The sequence below is a fragment of the Gambusia affinis genome, linkage group LG03 (genome assembly GCF_019740435.1).
Source record: "Gambusia affinis linkage group LG03, SWU_Gaff_1.0, whole genome shotgun sequence".
NCBI lineage: Eukaryota > Metazoa > Chordata > Actinopteri > Cyprinodontiformes > Poeciliidae > Gambusia > Gambusia affinis.
In genome coordinates this window covers 12,929,253-12,947,786 of record NC_057870.1, presented here as the reverse complement: position 1 = coordinate 12,947,786, position 18,534 = coordinate 12,929,253, and the positions used below count along the sequence as shown (strand labels likewise).

At 38.6% G+C, this 18,534-nt stretch overlaps 1 protein-coding gene across 1 annotated transcript in view; it reads left to right on the top strand.

Moving 5' to 3' along the window:
• The window catches only part of cemip2 (cell migration inducing hyaluronidase 2), a 30,008-nt gene extending 12,445 nt beyond the window's left edge, over positions 1-17,563 (top strand). Inside the window, exons 7-24 of the mRNA XM_044111111.1 lie at positions 73-242; positions 1,810-2,022; positions 3,784-3,989; positions 5,575-5,644; positions 6,170-6,298; positions 6,960-7,048; positions 8,518-8,649; positions 9,424-9,459; positions 9,637-9,792; positions 10,545-10,722; positions 12,180-12,395; positions 12,471-12,682; positions 13,369-13,551; positions 13,779-13,998; positions 14,076-14,177; positions 14,277-14,422; positions 14,549-14,655; positions 15,227-17,563. Coding sequence (XP_043967046.1) covers positions 73-242; positions 1,810-2,022; positions 3,784-3,989; positions 5,575-5,644; positions 6,170-6,298; positions 6,960-7,048; positions 8,518-8,649; positions 9,424-9,459; positions 9,637-9,792; positions 10,545-10,722; positions 12,180-12,395; positions 12,471-12,682; positions 13,369-13,551; positions 13,779-13,998; positions 14,076-14,177; positions 14,277-14,422; positions 14,549-14,655; positions 15,227-15,426 — 2,765 coding nt within the window. The 3' untranslated portion in view covers positions 15,427-17,563. The remainder of the gene's footprint in view (positions 1-72; positions 243-1,809; positions 2,023-3,783; positions 3,990-5,574; positions 5,645-6,169; positions 6,299-6,959; positions 7,049-8,517; positions 8,650-9,423; positions 9,460-9,636; positions 9,793-10,544; positions 10,723-12,179; positions 12,396-12,470; positions 12,683-13,368; positions 13,552-13,778; positions 13,999-14,075; positions 14,178-14,276; positions 14,423-14,548; positions 14,656-15,226) is intronic.
• Positions 17,564-18,534: the final 971 nt, after the last annotated feature.

The following is an 18,534-nucleotide window of genomic DNA, read 5'->3' as shown; positions in this document are numbered from 1 at the left end:
GGTGCCAAATTGTGATTTGTGAATACAATTGTGACTCTTTTGTTTTGTTTTGTTTTTTTTCATGCTGTTTAGGGAAGCCTCGGTACAACCATGTTGGTGAGATCATCGATGGAGTCGACATGCGGGCCGAAGTGGCTCTGCTCTCTAGAAACATTCTCATCTATGGAGGAATGGAAAACTCTTGCTATGGGGACAACCTGTGCCAGTTCTTCAACCATGACACCTTTGGTGGGCACATCAAGGTTTGTGTTTGTAATTTTATAGCAGAATCCTGTGTTTGTATTGTCTTAAATATTTATTGTTTTAACACAACTTTGCCTTCTCTGAAAGAGTCTGTGTTTATGCCGAGACGTTAAATTGTGTTCAGATTCTGCCACTGTTAATCTTCAAAAATGAATGGAGTTTAGATAGTACATGTCAGATTCTTTGTGCAAGTTCTCATCTTATTCTGCATTCTATATATTTCTGATCTGCCATATGTCACCTTCTGAAAACTCTGAATATTTAAAATCTAAACACTGCAGATCTTCCAGAAGTAACCTGTATATGACATCATTATAATTTAGGTTAAGAAACCTTTCATGAGTACATTATGTCATTTCTCAGACTTTGTATTGAGCTTCTTTTTTTTTTTTTTTTACTTGAAAATGCCTCTCAACAGTGACTAAATTGTTCCTATATAACTAGGCCACAATCGGTATGCAATTGGTCCAAAAGTAAAAGTTCAGCAGACTTGTAAATGGAGCATTATGTTTAGTAGATGTCTAAATATAGAGGTGTTTTAGCCAAAATTGCTAAGTACAACAAAACCAGTGGGCTGGGATTGATTATAAGACCTCTCTATTACAGCCATAGAATCACAATAAAAATAGCCAGTCAGCTTCCCAGGAACCAGGTTAAAAATTATGTGCAAACTTCTGTTCCTCATTTGCTTCAATGACATCCTGTCAGTGCTGCAATTCTGAGTTAACTTCAAAGTCAGAGACGTGGTGCTTCTGAATGGGAGGAGAACCGGTCTTGAAAACTCTTATCTGATGCTAAACCTTGTGTGTTTTGTGAAAATGAACTCAAAACTGTCATGATATCCAGAAAGCATCTCGCCACTTCCAAGCCTTCACAGTTTGAATGTACTGTAAAATAAAATACAGCCTTTTCAACAACAATATAGATGCTACCACACAATCATTAGCACAAAAATCCCAGCTCAAAACAAGAGTAAAATGGGTAAATCAAATTAAGCAAACAGCAAAACTTGACAAGCTCTCAGGAAACTTGGTTGCATAAACTGACGTGGCTTAATATGGCCATGTGTTTTGAGAGATTTTATCAGTCCTGCAGCAATCATTGTTATATTTAAGAAAATCCAAAAAAAAAAATGTAATGCCAAATTTGTATTTAATTTTGTGAATTACAAAATGTGTCTATACATTTGTAATAGCTTCTTAAGAGATTCACATTCCCCATTGTTGCAACACCCAAAGTTAATCTCTGCGGTACTCTGTATGGTCTGGTATGCACACATATTTATGTCTATGTATACTGTATGTATTGGTCTTGCCTTGGCTTAAAGCTACATTTTGTGCTTGTGTGTTTGTGCAAGTCTAAGAGCGGGCAATGCAGCTGGTCAATAAGGGATGTGTGTATTGGCCCCAATACTTCCTTAACAAGAACCAGACTCTTTCTATACCCATGAAAAATCTCCCAGTGAGCCCAATACAAATTTCTGCTGAAGATGACTAATAATCAATGCAAAATTTCAAAATTGTGTTTTTGTTGCCTGTCTTGTGCTTTCCTTTTCCACCAACCCAGATCCTCCGTAACTTCTCATCAGTGCATCTGTCTCACGTGGAGTTGAAGAACATGGGCCAGCAAGCAGTAATGGGCAGCTACCCACTTCACTTTCACATGTGTGGGGACGTGGACCAAAGGGGGGGCTACAAGGATCCAACATACGTGGATGGACTTTCCATCCACCACTCTTTCTCCCGCTGCCTCACCATCCATGCTACCAATGGGCTGCTGGTCAGTAAAATAATTGGTTAACACAATACTTTTATGGTGGCATGAATGCATCAAAATGAGATGCAGAAATAGGATACTCAACAAATACCAGATTAATTTAAAGGCTTGTTGGTAACTGAAGAGTTTAGGTAGTTAAATACAGTTCCTTGCAAAAGTGTCAATACCTGTTGAAACTTTCTCCATTACCCCGTACAATCACAAGGTCAGTGAATTTTTTTGGGGGTTTTATGTGATGGACCAAAACAAAGCAGCCCATGATTGTGAAGTGAAAGGAAAGTGCTAAACAACTTAATTGATTTTTACTCTTTTTACTCTGGTATAGCCACATGGAATTCAGTGCAACCACCCAATAAGTCACCTCACAAATAAATAGGGTTTACCGGAGTGTAATTTAGTCTTGAGCATCCCGACTATGAAGCATGTTGACAGCAGTGTCATATTGTGGTGTTGCATTTCTTCATGGATGAGAGGGAAGCTGGTAAAAGTTCATGGAAAAATTGTGGGATCTAAATTCAGGTCAGTCCTGGATGAAAATCTTTTTAAGGTTCCTGTAAGGAAAATCTTTTTTGCAGACTGGCGCTCCTCATCTAGCACAAGGGCCCCCAAAGTCGGTCCTCCAGGGCCGGCCTCCTGCATGTTTTAGTTCTCTCCCTGGTTTAACGCACCTGGATCAAATGATGGCTCAGTAGAGGCCTAAGAAGAACATTGACATACTTAAAGGTTGTTGGTGCCACCAGGGAGAGAACTAAAACATGCAGGATGCCGGCCCTCGAGGACCGACTTTGGGGACCCTTGATCTAGCAGAACACTGGACCTTAGCAGAACTATAAGGTAATAGTTTAGGTCAGAGCATAGCCACATATTTGAATGGCTCGAAGTCCAAACTTAAATGAGAATCTTTAGTAAGACTGAGCCTGAGCCATTTTTCACTGAAGAAAGAGCACAAATATTGGTATCTAGATGTAAAAAGCTGGTAACAACACACCCAGAAGACTTGAATAACAGTAAACTGTGGCTCCAGAAGTGTCTACTTCAAGGGGTGAATTAAAACATAGGCCTTATATTTCAACATTTACCGTACTTGTATAATATTCTGAAAAAAAAATCATGTAACATAAAATCCTAGTTAAATACATTGATGTTTGTGGTTGTAATAAAATGTAAAAAGGTGTAAGGAGTGTAAATACCTTTGCAAGCGACTGCAAGTTTATACAAGACAGAATGAGTTTATTTTTGTGCCAAAGGCCAATTCATGTTCAAACCAGCACATTTGTGCATTTTAAAACTCTTATTGCCTGCTGGCGTGTGTTACTTGTATTTTGCTCCCTGATTAATTATCTGGAGGAGGCACAATTGAAGCATTCTGACTTAATAGAAGAAATTAGTTTTGAATCTTGGATCGAATTTGCTGGGTATATTTTTCCCCTGTTCCCCTTCCATGGAAATCTTTAAGTAGCTTTCTGTGGAGCAATTTTCCTTCCAATTTGCTTCAACTACAGTAACAGTTTGTTCAGAAATTTGGGGAATTTATGCCCACAGGCCCAGCTTAGCACTTGTCCACCTCTGTACTTTCTCATGGGGGTGTTAACGGCAGACAAACAGATGTTGTTCTTGCCTTTCTGTTTCCACGTTTTAGTGAAAAGCAGCTTTTTAATTTGGACTGCGACCATTATTTATGTCCTTCCTCTGATGAGCACTCTGCTGCAGTTGTTTTGTGATCTTTGGGCTACTAATTAATTTTGTTGTTGTCGTCTGGCCCAGGTGAAGGACACCGTAGGGTATGACACGCTGGGCCACTGCTTTTTCCTGGAGGATGGGATTGAACAGCGAAACACTTTATACCACAACCTTGGCCTCTTGACTCAGCCTGGTACTCTGCTGCCAACAGACCGCAACGAGACTCTGTGCACCAGTATCAGGGACAGAGTTTACAAGGGCTACACTCCCTCACCAAGTACAGAGTGCAAGTAAGAGATTGTAATTTTGTGTGCTACTCTTTAAAGATGTAGAGTGAAACATTGAGGTTTTCAACAAAGATTGCTTTGTTGTTTCGTTGCATTTCGTATCTTCCCTGATGTATCAACGTATTTGACTAAACACTTCCATGGGATTTGAACTTTGCCATATTTTGTTGCATTATAACCAGGAACTTGGATGTATTTTATTGAAATTTTATGTGACAGACCAACACAAAGCTAGATCCTAAGAAGTTTCTCTTAAAAAGATCAGAGTGTGAAATTCTTTTGTGTTCATCACACCTCAGTCGATGCCGTTTAGGCCATGTTTTCAGTGGAACTACAGCTGCACATCTTTTGGGTTTCTTCCATCTGTGCCTTTTTCCTATTCTTTTTTGCAAGTGGGTTTAGCCATTTTAAACTGGTTGGCTGTATGTTTAGGGTTTTAAGGCTCCTTCTCATACTGACAGTCTCAAGGTGTTACCGTCCTCTTAACATGTTTTCCACCGAATCGCCCTGTTTTTAGCTCCATCTGTTCATTATCTCTGACCAGCTTCCAACTCTGAAGCCTCACAGCTTGATTCTTCCACCACCATATTTCACAATGGGGATGGTGTGTTCAGGGTGATGTGCAGTGTTTTCCTCCAAATAGCATTTTGCATGTAGACTAAAAAGTTCAGTTTTGGTTTCTTCTGACCAATGCTGGTCTCTGTCTGGTTATTGTCTCCCCTAATTGCCCAACTTTGAATGGCATTTCTGGTTTACTGCTTTTCTTTTTGCCAATTCCTTTCCTCCTGCCACTCTTCAGCCACAACAAATAGTTTTTCGGTCAAAAGATTTTCCCTCCTGTGCTGTGTATATCTTCAGATCCTTACAAAGTTACAAAGGGCCTTTTGACTGCCGCATATTGTCTATATTCAAAATTGGGGTAAATTCTGAACACAATTAGTCTGACTCTTATCAGAATTAAGAGTTCTAAGTACAGATCTATTCTGCTCTTTTCATACTAACATTGAGGTGTCTTTTTTTTTTCTCCACTTCACAACAATCAACTATTTTGTATCAGTTTACATAAGCTCCCTATAAAACATAGCGAAGTTTGTGGTAGCATGAGACGTAAATTCTTTTACGATGCGTTTTTATTACAAGTAGTTGTTTTAGTCAAGTCATGCTTATTAAAACCAGGAACTATAATTTTAGGGAAGTGTAGTCCATTTTGAGAGAAAATAGAAAGCGGTATATTTAGTGCTAGTTGGGACAGACCGATACTCGTAGGATGGTTTCATGAAACAACAATAACCTCCTCTCACTGTGTGGGGTTTTTTGTCATAACGGGAACCTGAAAAGTCCTTCTGTGTGGAAATAGAAAGGCCTGCCTCCAAGAATCTGTCCCTGGGTGTTGTGAGTCTTGGCAGAGTTGGTCTGTTCATGGTTGATATTGGATTATTGAGAGAATTGGAGAAGACTGCAGGATTCTTTGTAACTCATAAGCTTACGTTCAGAGATCAGAGTCTGTGCTTTCTTTTTAACATCACCATGTGTGTGTAACTGTGCTGTGTGCGTGTGTGTGTGTGTCTGTGCATTGTTTGCTTTTCAGGGCAGTCTCAACATTCTGGATCGCTAACCCCAACAACAACCTCATCAGCAATGCAGCTGCTGGCTCTCAGGTAGCAACAAGAGATTTAACTGGAGAAGGAAGCTTTAAACGAATCTCTCAGAAATAATTAAAAAGCTCCAGGAAAAGGAGTTCACTAAAATGTGAACCCCTTTAATAATCTAGTAAATTATGTTCATTACAAGCCAATCCATTGGCTTTGTTGTTCCCGAACTTTAATACGACGTAAAATGAAAGATTTTGTTGCTCATAACTGGGTGATCCTTCAATAAAACAGGACTTATGCACTTATAGAGAAAAGGAATAACTTTGTAAGACCTTTCATATGTGAAAGTATAAAAAGGGGCTTATAAATTTTATTTTAGCATTTGGTTGACAGTTTATTTGAAGTGCAAACCTTAACCCTTAAACATAGCTTTCCTTGCTGGGTAGCTAACAGGAAACTAGGGTATCACGTCCTCTGCTCCTAGTATCTCATAGTCTGTATATTTTTGCTGTTGTCTATATAACAATTCCTCTGCTGCAGTATAAGCGTGTCTATTATCACTTATTTCTCTGTTCTTCCTTCCTGTCCCAGGATGCTGGAATATGGCTTGTGTTCCACAGCTCTTCCACTGGAGACTCTCATGGGCTGGTACCAGAGACCAAGGCAGAGCTAACTCCTCTTGGAATTTTTTACAACAACCGTGTGCACTCCAACTTTAAGGTATCCTTGCTATTCCTTATTCTACTAACTCTTTATTGCACCACAAGTCTCCAGATCCATTCATTTCTGCTTCTGTGTTTCATAGAGAAAAGAAAAAAAAAAAAATCCAACTTTATTTTGAATAAACACAATTCCTTGCATGACTACTTGATTCTTGCCAAAATGTATGCATGGAAACACACATGGACACAGACGGACATGCAAGGGGTGCTACAATGGAGCTCTGTTGTGTGATGACAGAAGTCGGGCAGGTGAACTGTGAGCTCTTTATCCAGTCTGACTGCAGCAGCCTCCAATAGAGGAAGGAGCCCTGCGGTTAAAGACCAAACCTCACTTATTTCAGCTCACAGCACAAGTTTCCATGTGCACAAGACACCCAGTGATATATTACATTTGCCATATATTACACATTTATCTTTTAAGTCACATTTTAAGCATGTAAACCTTTCTAAATGCTTTTCATGGAGATAATAAATTATTTTAATTTGAGAATTTTCCTTCATTTTTATTTCCTGTCAGATTCTGTTTGTCTAGTTCTTATTTTTCCCCCCCATTTTTCACCTCTTTCACTAATGCAGCATATTCATTCTGTTCAAGATAATTCTTCACATTTAACCTTAGTTTCGGGGAGAAAAAAAAAATCATACTATGATCTTCTTAGGCTGGATTGTTCATTGATAAAGGAGTGAAGACTACCAACGCCAGTGCTGCTGATCCTCGGGAATACCTGTGTTTAGACAACAACGCCAGGTGTGTACGTGTCGGCGAGATGATTTTTTATGGCAAGCTGTGTATTCTTTGCATTTGTTATCTAGAATTCATTAATTAAAATGTTTTTTTCTTAAGTATGCACAGATTAGAATTGTGTGTGAGATTTTAGATCTGTGGTTTTGGTAAAGCTTTGACCTGCCAATACCAATTGTAACCAATTCCAATAAGAGGATAAATTATCAGCAATAGATTTAGCTTAAATTAAGACTCTGTGTGTAAGTGAGATGTAGATGTTAAACATTAAAAAAATATATTGCAGTCTTGTATTAATGGTTAGCCCTGTTACTGTGGCCAGCATTACAAAGATAATGGTCTGTCTGTTTATATTCCATGTGGAAAAGGTAGCTCCGTCCCTTAACCTTGAGATTTCTGAAAGGCTAACATTTCCACATTTAGCGTAATGCATGGGGAGTTCAGTGTTGTACCCAGTTCAGCCTTCTTGTTATTGCTGAAAGTCTAACTCCCGTTTGTGCCCTGAATAAATCTCAAATATGTTGCAACATGTCGAAAAGAGGTTGCCCTTTTGCATGCCTGTTCCGATGATCTCATTTTTAAAACCCTCACTGATGCTAAAATGGCATCAGTAACAACCTCAGAAAGTGAAGACTATTGTTGGTGATGTGGTTTGGTATTGCATTCACTGATGAGAAAATTGTGGTAATTTTAAGTTTCTGACCAGCCTCTCACCAGTTGGGGCTGGAGTAGCTAATTCAGATTCTGAAAACAAAACAGTTTTCAGTACATAATTCAGTACTTAATACTAATAGTACCAACATGGCAACATTGATTTTTTTTTTCATTATTATTATTTTTAAGTCTTGATGAATTAGTCACATTCTCAAAATATTCTATGTATAGACAACTTATAGCCTCACACTGTTGAATGGTCAGTGGTTTGTTATCGCATACATCGTGATGTGCAATTACACTGTGTAAATATGAAGGAATTTGTGGCTTACTAATATGTTTGTTTTGTGCCACAACTAATTAATGCTTATGAAAAAAGTTATTGATAGTCGCCTGCTGGAGATGTACTTGCAGACGGCCGTTGCCTGAGAAAGGTGGCGTACGACTTTATACTGCGTTGATGCGTTTTAGTGGGATGCCTGTCAAGTTTGTGTTGACAGAGAAAACAAGGCTTTACAGACCGAGTTTCCACTCTGCTCCCTATCCAAATACAGCCCCCGGCTCGATGGGAGAAAAATCTTACGTGTCCACTGAGACTGCTGGCTGCTCCACACAAACACATACACAGCAGAAGTATGGAGAGGAGGGTTTTAAATCTTGAGATCAGTTTTCAACATACAAAAGAGGGGGACATGTTTTTTTTGTTTTTGTTTTTTTTGATTGTTATATAATGAAAATCAGTCTGGATTTGAAAAGGTAATTGGTGGAAAAAAAGAGGTACAATAATAGTAGTTATTTATTTTTTATTTTCTCTTTGTCAGATTCCGACCCCACCAGAACGCTGACCCCAGTCAACCTCGTGTGGCAGCCGTCATCGATACTCTCATTTCCTTCAAGAACAATGACTTGGGAGCATGGATACGAGGCGGAGACATCATCATCCAGAACTCTGGGTGAGACAATCTGATTGTTTTAGTCAGACAAGCATGCGCACCAGATAAACTAAGGGCCGGAGGTTTCCTGCGAAGAGCAAAAGAATGTAGGATTATATTTGTTTATTTAGATAATTTAATTTAGTCATAATTTTTAAGTCTATAAATGTTCTTAACATCAGATTTTGTGCAAATTTCTGTTAGAGAGGCACAGGTCCACCTTTTTATTGCTTCCTTTAAAGTCTGACCTGCCGATGACAACAGCATGTGGAAGCTCGTTTTTGTAAACTTTATTTCAGTTCAGCGATTGAAATATTAGGAAAAAATAAACACGCACCTTAAAATGTAGACATGTGCTGCTGGTTCCTTTTTTTAATCCAATGGAAAATGAAAAAAAAAAAAAATAAATAAAATCACTTTTTTTATTTTTATCGGACTATGCATCAAAGCATTTGCCCTTAATTTTTTTATCTGATTTTCTCTAAACTCAACACAAGCTGCATCAAAGAACATTCAGTTTGTTGAGCCTTTCAGAGAGAAAAAGGGATTTTCAATTTGATGCATTCTGTGAACAGGAATAAAACTCAGATTTTTCAGTGTTTGAACTGCTGAGAAGCTTTTTAAGGGATAACTGGTTAATTTTTACATTGTAATGTTATCACTGCCCGATAACATTGAAATTAAAATTGAGAGTTCCCCTTCATGTTGCTATTTTCACTTATTTTACATTTTCAGATCATCAAACTGCCTCAGGATTTTAAAATAACTGTATGATTTTTCTACATTGTCTTACAGCTTTGCAGACAATGGCGTGGGTCTGTCTTTTGCCAGGTGTGTTCCTGTGCATCATCCCTTGTTTTCTTAGCTGTAAACATCATTTCACTCATTTTTACCCCTTTTCTCCTGCTGTTAAATCACCTTTTCAAACACCACTTTTTTTCTTGTGCTTAAAAGATGAATTATCAAGCATTTTTAAACACATCACATAACAATGCATAATTTCTGCAGTGACGGGAGCTACCCTAAAGACGAAGGCTCCAGCCAAGAGGTGACGCAGTCTCTGTTTGTTGGTGAGAGCCGGAACAGAGGAACCAATGGAGGGCAGAATAAATACTGGGGGGTTGGAGGGATTGACGGAGAGATGCGGACACTGCCACGAAACAAGTAAGGTCAAGAAAATGGAGTTTAAATGAATTATGGAGGAGAGAACTCATTCGTAGCCAGTGTGCAGGCAGGAGCTGGTGAGATTGACTCATGAGGGTGTCACAGCCACTTTTCCCCGTAGATGAACCTGTGAAAGGAAGTTCTGTGTGACTCGTTTCCCTCATGGTATTTTCGGTAGTTTATGAAAAAAAAAAAAAAACGTGGTGGTGACATTTAGATCTTAAGAACAGTAATACAGACTCTTTAAGACATTATGTTGTTGGGGATCAAATCATATTCAGATATGTTTTTCAAATCAGTGGCGTTTATGTAACATGGTTTGTTTATAAGCACAGATTGTTTTCCATTGCAGAAATGTCTATAGACTGAACTTGCTGTTGCACAGTTATTTGAAAACCCATGAGCCTTATTTGTCTTTTGAGAACACAACGTCATTGTTTTCTGTTTCTATGATTCACTGCCTTTATTTATTACAAAGCAGGAACATCATAAACAAGGTCTATGGAATTAAATCACTTTTTTTTTATTTCCAAAAACATTATTTTGTAATCAGCGGGAACAACTGGAGCAGTTTTCTAAGCATCCAGAATACACTGGAAATCTTTTTCTGGTGTGCTCATTTGTGAGAGATGTCACAAAAAAAAAAAAAAAAAGATGAATTTTTTAGTTAAACTAAAATTGGTCTTAATTTTGAGACCTCTTCTATTCTTTTCATTGGTCTGTGGTCGTTTCCATCTCAATGTCTCCTACAGGACGTTCCCAATCCGAGGTTTCCAGATCTATGATGGTCCAGTGCGTCTCACACAGAGCACGTTTCGAGCATTCGTCCCCACACCGGAGCGTTACACCAGTGCTGTGGGCTTCAACTTGAAGAACACGTGGCAACTGACCCCACGAAACAACCTGTCCCGGCTCAGCTTCCACCCCAATGTGAGCAGATATCTTTTGAATTAGTTTTGTCTGAGGTAATCTGACGACTTGGTTTACAGGCTGATCGTGGTTTTTATTATATTTTCTGACATGAACTGCCAGAAGATGCTTTGCAAAAAAATCCCTCTAAACATTTACAAATTTTGTAATGTGGCAACAGCAAACCCGGCATTTTCATAGAGTTTTTGTGTGATGGATCCACACAAAGAAGTTTTTAATTGTGAGGTTTACAAATCAGTGTATCTTTAAGTGCTTTGCACATCTGAAGGCTGAAATTTGTGGTATACTGGAATTCATTTAGGGGTGTCAGAGTAAAGAGGCTATATACATAGTACACTTTTCACCCTTTTTTTGTAAAACATTATAAAAATCATGCATCTTTTTTTTATTCAACTTCAAAATTCAGCGATTTTTGTGTTGGCCTGCAACATACAATCCCAATAAAATATGTTGTAGTTTTGTGCTTTGTGTTAGTGTAGCTTGTGGTTCTAATATGACAAGTTCAAGTGGCCTACGTTATTCTGAAGGGTGCTGTACATCAGACTGGAGAAGTTCAAACTAAGACTGAGGGGCTTGTAAAGCTGTTTGTGAGTCTAATGTAACACATTAGAAACCACATTTCTGATGTATAGAAATGAAGCTTCTATATGTTATTGTATAGAAATGTCAAGACTTCATTTCTGTACAGTAATAAAATATAATATAAATATCCAGTATTGTCCCACAGAGGAACTTCAGGTCTGACTGCAGGTTCAGGGTAACTGGGATCATGAAGTACTGCTGCATGATCTTGTGACGCTGCTGGACCTCCTTTTGAGTTCTTCCTTGTATTTTTTATTTTTTTTTTTTACATTTTGTTTTACCCAAAATGAAAATAGCACAAAAGGAAGGAAGAGATTAAGATACGTAGGTTTATTCCACTTCACAATAGATCAGAATGAGATTTGTCCTAGTTATTCTTGCCCATCCCTTCATTCCCCTGAAGCATCATAATTTGAAAAGATCAGTGTTTTTGTAGAAATGGATTGGGATCTACTTCGTCCATCTATCCTCTAATTTGTCAGTGGGGGGGGAAAAAAACACTTGTAAAAGACTGATGCCCTCTTCTGGTTACATTGTTTAGTGCAGTAGGAAATTTTGAGTATCCTTGTCTGATTTCACTTTATCTCTTGGAAAACTTCACCAGTATATAAATGAGATGTTATTTCATACTCAAAGACATTATTTCTTGTTTTGATGAAGTTCGTGAGATATTTTCAGTGTGAATAGAAATGTTATAAAGTACAGCAATTAAACTGAGATTTAGATTTATTTGAAAAATGTTGTAAAATAAAATCAGGAAGAACAATCTGGGAAGTTCTTTATAAGGATGGAAAGCTGGATTGAAGTGAAAGTGTGTTGCAGTAATTTAGTTATTTCATAGCATTCACGTCACTCCTCACTAATTATACCCTCAGGTGGCTCTTCGAGCGTTCTTTGGCCGTCCTGGACAGTGGTTTGAGGAAAACGACCTTGATGGGGACAAAAACTCAATCTTTCACGATGTGGACGGGTCAGTCACAGGTTACAGCGATGCCTATGTCGGCCGAGCAGATAATTACCTAATCCAGCATCCTGACTGTGTGAAAATATCCCGTTGGAATGGCGTGATCTGCAGCGGACGCTACTCTCAGGTACTGCGGAGCAGAGTCTGGGTAGTTCTGTCCTTCCCTTTGTTTCTTCCTGGTTATAACCTTTTATTCCGTCAGGTGTATATTCAAACATCGGGAGCCTCTAGCTTGAGTTTGTCCATCAACAGAGATGAATACCCTGAAACGCCTCTGGTACTGAGGGGGATTAACAGCCAGGGGGCGTCGTCTCAGCAGTATCAGCCGATCCTGATGATGGGCAAGAGCTACACTCTGCACTGGAATGGACCTGCACCCAGAGAGGTTGTCCTCTCCCTCATCAATTTCGATAAGTGAGTAGATACAACTAGTTGATTTTAGTAGTCATTACATATTTATAATGTCACATGCAAATACAGTGGATGGCAAAAGTGTGCAGATCCTTGAACCTCTTTACGTTTTGGCACATTGCAACCTAAAATGTCAGTGTAGTTTTGGGGGGGGAAAGAAACAAAAAAAGCACATAATTGGGAATTGGAAGGAAAACAATGCTTGGTTTTTAAAACTTTTGTAAAATAAAAATGACCAAAACTCTGCCCTGCATTTGTGGTAGCCTTACACCTGAACTACATTCATAAGACAATCAGGAAAGAATTAACGGCACAATAATGGAGCTAAATACACGGCAACACGAGAGGAAAACTTGCTGGAGGCTGCAAAAGAATGTGGCGTGGAGCTTCACCTTCCGGGACAAAACATACAGCTGAGGAAATGTTTGGATCCAAGCATATTCATGTGATCCTGTGCTGCATCTCTATCATTGTCACATGACCAAATGAATAACACATGACTCATCTCCTCCACCCCACTTCTGGAAACAAACGACAAGATGCAAATAAATATTGGTTTTTAATATTGGCCAATACTGATGTTAGTGACGACATATTATGCATTTCTATCTTGTACAATTGGTAAAGTACAACAGTAAAATGAATTCATCTAGTTTTTAAGTGTGCATTATCTCTGTCTTCTTGTTCAGAGAAGACCGGATTCTGGTTGGACTCTGTTACTCATCAGACACCACGTTTCAGATCATGAGCGACATCAACGACAGACAAAAAAATACGTTTGTAGACATGACTGATTACGGCCCTGTGTCTTCGCTGGCCCAGCTGGAGGCCAAGCCAACAGAAAGGAAGTACTTCTTTGACCAACCTGTTGGGTGAGGAACTCCAAATATGACGTTTATAATGTTGAAATATTATAAACTGATGAAGAGGTCAGGAGATCTGCTGATGTTTGGTTAATACTGATAAACGTTCACCCATAAAGGTCAACTTTCTGACAGTCCGCCACATCAGTTTTCATTGTACCTGTCTCCGAGGCTCCAGGTTTCTAAAAGCTTATTGAACCGCTTCTTCCTGCTGCGCTTTGTGCAATTATTCCCAGCTTACTGTGGCTCTACCTCCAAGCCCGACATGGACGGGACGGCCACAGCTACTGTTCAACAAAAGGCTGTGAAAGGGTAAAAGTCACAGCCACTACATCGTCCAAACAGACCTGCAACTGTACATCTAAAGCCTACCCCAAGTACTCAAAGGCACCATCGGCAGTGGTGCCTCTGCCTGCTCCAAGCACGAAGCCTTGCAAAGACTGTGGTGCTAAGGAGGTTTGTTTCATTGTATTTCAACATTAACATTAAGCTCAAGCCAAATCTGTTGATCATGTGTTGCGCTGTTGTTTCAGATTGTGTTTTCTAGTGAGCCGTGGATGCCTTACCTTCACACACAAGTGAAGTCTTTAAGCGGCGAAGAAGAAAAAACTGGAGATAATGCCTCTTTTATCACTGTGAGCTTCCAGCACTATTAAAGCACTTTAAACCCTTTCTATATATATATTACAAATTTAGAGTTTCGCCTGTTGTAAATGTTTTCTTTTCCCGTTCAGGTGAATGAGGTCATCATACCTTTTACTAAGTCTGGATTTTTCCTGGTCTCAGTGGATGCCTGTTCTGGAAAGGTTATCAAGAAAGCTTCATTCATGAAGGTGGACACCAAGATGAAACAGTATCTAGAAACAGGAATCCCAAAGCGGTGCGTTTGTGTAAAAAAAAAAAAAAAAAGAAAGAAAGAGAAAACAATTGAAAGAGTTGACAATTTGTTCCTCATTTTAAAAAAACTGCAGAATGTTGCGTAATGCACATACCTGTTTGTCTCCAGGTCAATAGTTCTGATGGCAACACGAGGTCAGCCTGAAGGTCTGGTTGATCTGGCTCCACATCTGGTCTCTTTTGGCTTTGCCAAAGCTGCTGAACTGCACAGTAAAGGTAAAAGAAAAACACAAGCAGTGCTTTCTAGAGATGTGTGATATGTAGTTTTACTAAACTTAAAGCCACAGATGTGGTGTCTTAAATTATCCGTGGCACCTTGTATTAGCAATTAGTAATGTTAGCATAGCGAGCAATACAAAAACAGCAGTCTCTGTGGGCTTACCCTAAAGCCAACCAGGGTAAGGGGACCAGATCTGTGAACTAAATCTGGGAACATTTCTAGCTCAGAGATAAAGTAAAATTAGGTTGAGCAAAAGGAAATGAAGAAACCGAGTAGAAAAGAGTAAGAAAATGGTTGTAGAGCACTAAGACTGGAGAGAGGGCAAAGGTGTTTACTATGTAAGTGAACATGTACTTAATATCAGTATGAGTGAGTGTAGATTTTAAACACACACTGATACTGACAATAGGTTACTTTTAGCTGTCTTTCCCCAGTGTCTACTTCAAAGAACGTTATTTTTAGTACAACATTAAAGTTGCGATTTTGAGCTTACGACCTTCTGTTGAGGAAATATAGTCTGATTCTGGTCACCAGCTAATCTTTTTTTTTTGCTGCCTCTCACAACAGAAAGTTTGGCAATGTGGGGATTTCTGGGAGCGTCTTCGCCTCCTTCATGGATTTCACTACGAACTGGGCAAGAGGGCAGCGTGTTGAGGCTTCAGGAGCGCTACCTGCCCTTGGCTTTGGAGACTTATGGGTGTGTGCCGCCTGCAGCTCAAAAAAGCAAAGACCTGGAACTTCTCAAAAAAGCCACAGGGCAGCAATAATCAATGTGAACTGTACAACTTACCAAGCCCCCCCCAAAAAAAAAAATTCTTGCACACAAATACACAAACACGCAGCCAGTTGCTGAATGTGAACTGCTGAACTCTTAATTTATTAACAGTGGCAAGTATGTTTAAATATATTGACTGGGAATAAGGAGTGATAATATGAGCGGGGTAAATAATTTTTTTGTGATGTATACTTGGATGTGTGTTTGTGTTGGCCTCCTTTAGGGCCTTTTAAAAAGTCAATGCACTTTTGCTTTATAAATCTGTCAAAGCTTTAATTAAGTGACTCTCTTGGTTATCTTGTACCACAGTAAACATAGAAATGAGTCAATTATTGCCAATAATTAGATTGAAAGCTAATGAAAATGATATTGGTAGGAAGTCAATGAAAGCAGAATACAAACAACATAATGGATTAGGTCTAAAAATAAATTGGGTTGTACTGGAAATTTTACTTTAATTAAAACTGAAAATGAAATGTCTGAGAGTTACAAGGTTAGGCCAGGTTAGAACCTGTAGTGTAGGAAATAGGAGTCAGTGGGTTAGTGATCCCAGCATATAGAAAACCATGGAAAATAATGATTCTATTCACATTTGTCATTAGTTCAAAGCAACTCAATAATGTGCAGTAAGAATGAATCAGGCTGTGTTTCTACCTGATTCTTAACTGGAAAACCTCCTCTGATCGTTGTGCAGCTGAAAGACTTTAGATTTTGAGCACCTTTGTTTGGATTCCTATGTGGATTTACTGGAGCGTCTTTCATTTTTTATTTATCTTTTCTCAATTATGATCTCCGAAGGACTTCGCCTTATTCACAGCACAAAAAGAGATGTTACTTTTCTTCATTGTTTTCTGAACATAACTGAATGTGTTACCTGTTGTCTGCCTCATTCATTACCTTCTTTTGTGCATTATTACCAGAATGGTGACATTTAATTAAAATGTGCGCCGTACTGTGCAGTCGTAGTGAGCAGAAAATGCATACAAATCTTGTACCTGCTGAGAGTTATATACAGTTGTACTTAAGGACGATGTATTCTTTATCGTGTGTATGGATGTGAGCAGGGCTCCCCCACTGAGCGTCGAGAAGTATTTGTTCATGGCTGATTGTGAGAGTCGTAGTACAATAATAACCTTGTTGCCTTTTAACCACTGTACTGTTAAAGAGCAGAAAAATGGGAGACATTTCTATTACTCAGCTTTTGTTCAGCTGATACTTTAAGGTGCACGAACTAAATATTTTTCATTCTTTCTAAGTAAAGAAACTGTAAATAGGATTCTGTACTTGTACTGTAGAATTTATAGTCAGTGCTGTATTGGCTGTCCTTTTTCTTTTTGTCTCTTGATGAATTATTGTAAGTTTAAAAAAATATTTTGACATAAAAAAGAAAAAGAATCTGCTTTTGTTATAAAATTGTCAGTTGAATAAACATTTGCAATTTTTTAGTAACATGTGTTTTGGTTGCCAGTACCTGCTAAAAGAGTTGCTGGTTACTTTCCTCTGCCATTCCACACTGTAATAGTTTTGGTATTTTTGCAATCGAAAGAAGTCATGTTCCTGCGTTTTGATGCCTTCCAACACAGAGTTGTACCTGTTGAGCAAATATCAGAGCAACAATTAAAATAAAATCAACCTAATTTATATCCAGACTAAGAGAAGGAATTAGGCCCATGTCTGTAGAGTTTTAAGCACTTGAGGCTTAAACTGGACAGCCTTCATGCAGGAGATTCTACTCCAGACTTTTACACTGGAAGCTCCTCCTACAAGACAAACCTCCATTAATGGGAGTTCAATCACCATGGCAAAATTACAAGCAGTCTAATCCAAATCTATTATTGTAACGGTGGTGTAATTAAATTGTTTGGCTTGCCTTCTGCTTCTGCAAAGAAACACCCCAAGGCAGCGGATTTCAATTGGAACGTCCCATAATCAGCTTGTCTTTATAAGGTTTTGGAAAAACACCTGATGGTAAAAACAAATAACACGTAATACCTGGTAATCCTTCATATTAACATGAAGTAACTAACAAGCCATCAGAATCGATGCCTTCACAGAAGAGAACAACAAGCAGAGCCAACACAATTTTGTAAGCTGGTCACATTTTACAAAATAAAAGAATTGTGCAATCATTTGTTGTCTGTATTGTGTTTAAGATGCAAACAATATCCTAGGGCAAGGGTTAGCCTATGATGGTGCTCCTCAATTTTGTACATCTGTAGACTGAAATGTTTGAAATTGTTCAATGTCAGTCAGAGGAGTGGGAGAAGAGGAAAGTAGTGCGCACAACTCCAATGTCAAAAAAAAAAAAAAGGGGGCAAAAATGAATGGGTGCCCTGTTCTGAAGAACTGCAGAAAATGTAAAAACTCAAGGTTTTAATGTGGGCAAAAAAATAACATGTTTCAGCTACATGCTATTGTCAGCTACACAGAATTATCTTGGTAGGTTTGCAGCGGTGTCATAGTTGGATATCTTTATACAACCTAACTCTACTTTAGATTTCTCCACAGCATCATCACTGAATTCAGGGGCCATTCAGTTATTTAGTTAGACAACCTCAAACAGAGATTAGAACCATGATCAATCGGGTTTGCACAAAAGATGGTATCTTCAGAAAATAAGAAATCAAAATATGAGAGACATAGATAAGATTATCATCTATGTAGATTATTCATCAAACTACAAAGGGAAACTTATACGTTACGTGGTTGCTAAATTATTTATTTACAGGGAAGAAAATTGGGATTTTATATACTTTTTCGCTTAGTTTCACAATGACAACAGTATCCACTTAGTTTCTCAGTCTATTTTCTATAACTGCCTCATCCTGTTTAGCGTCTCCAGGAGGTTTTTTCAGAGTGGGAGGAAGACAGAGTGCCTGCTCAAAACCAACTCATGCATAGAATCCCCAGTCCTCATAAAATCTCTTGCTTCCCCTTTTTTCTAGCCTTATTGTTTTTTTATGTTTTTGATTTGCTTGGACAATTGCTTCCCCCACCCCTGACGCTCAATGACTTCAGGGGATGTCATTGGTGTCTTTGAGGATCAATGACATCTTATTTAGGTCTTCGAATGCCAGGCACGTCTTAAAACTTTAGAAAA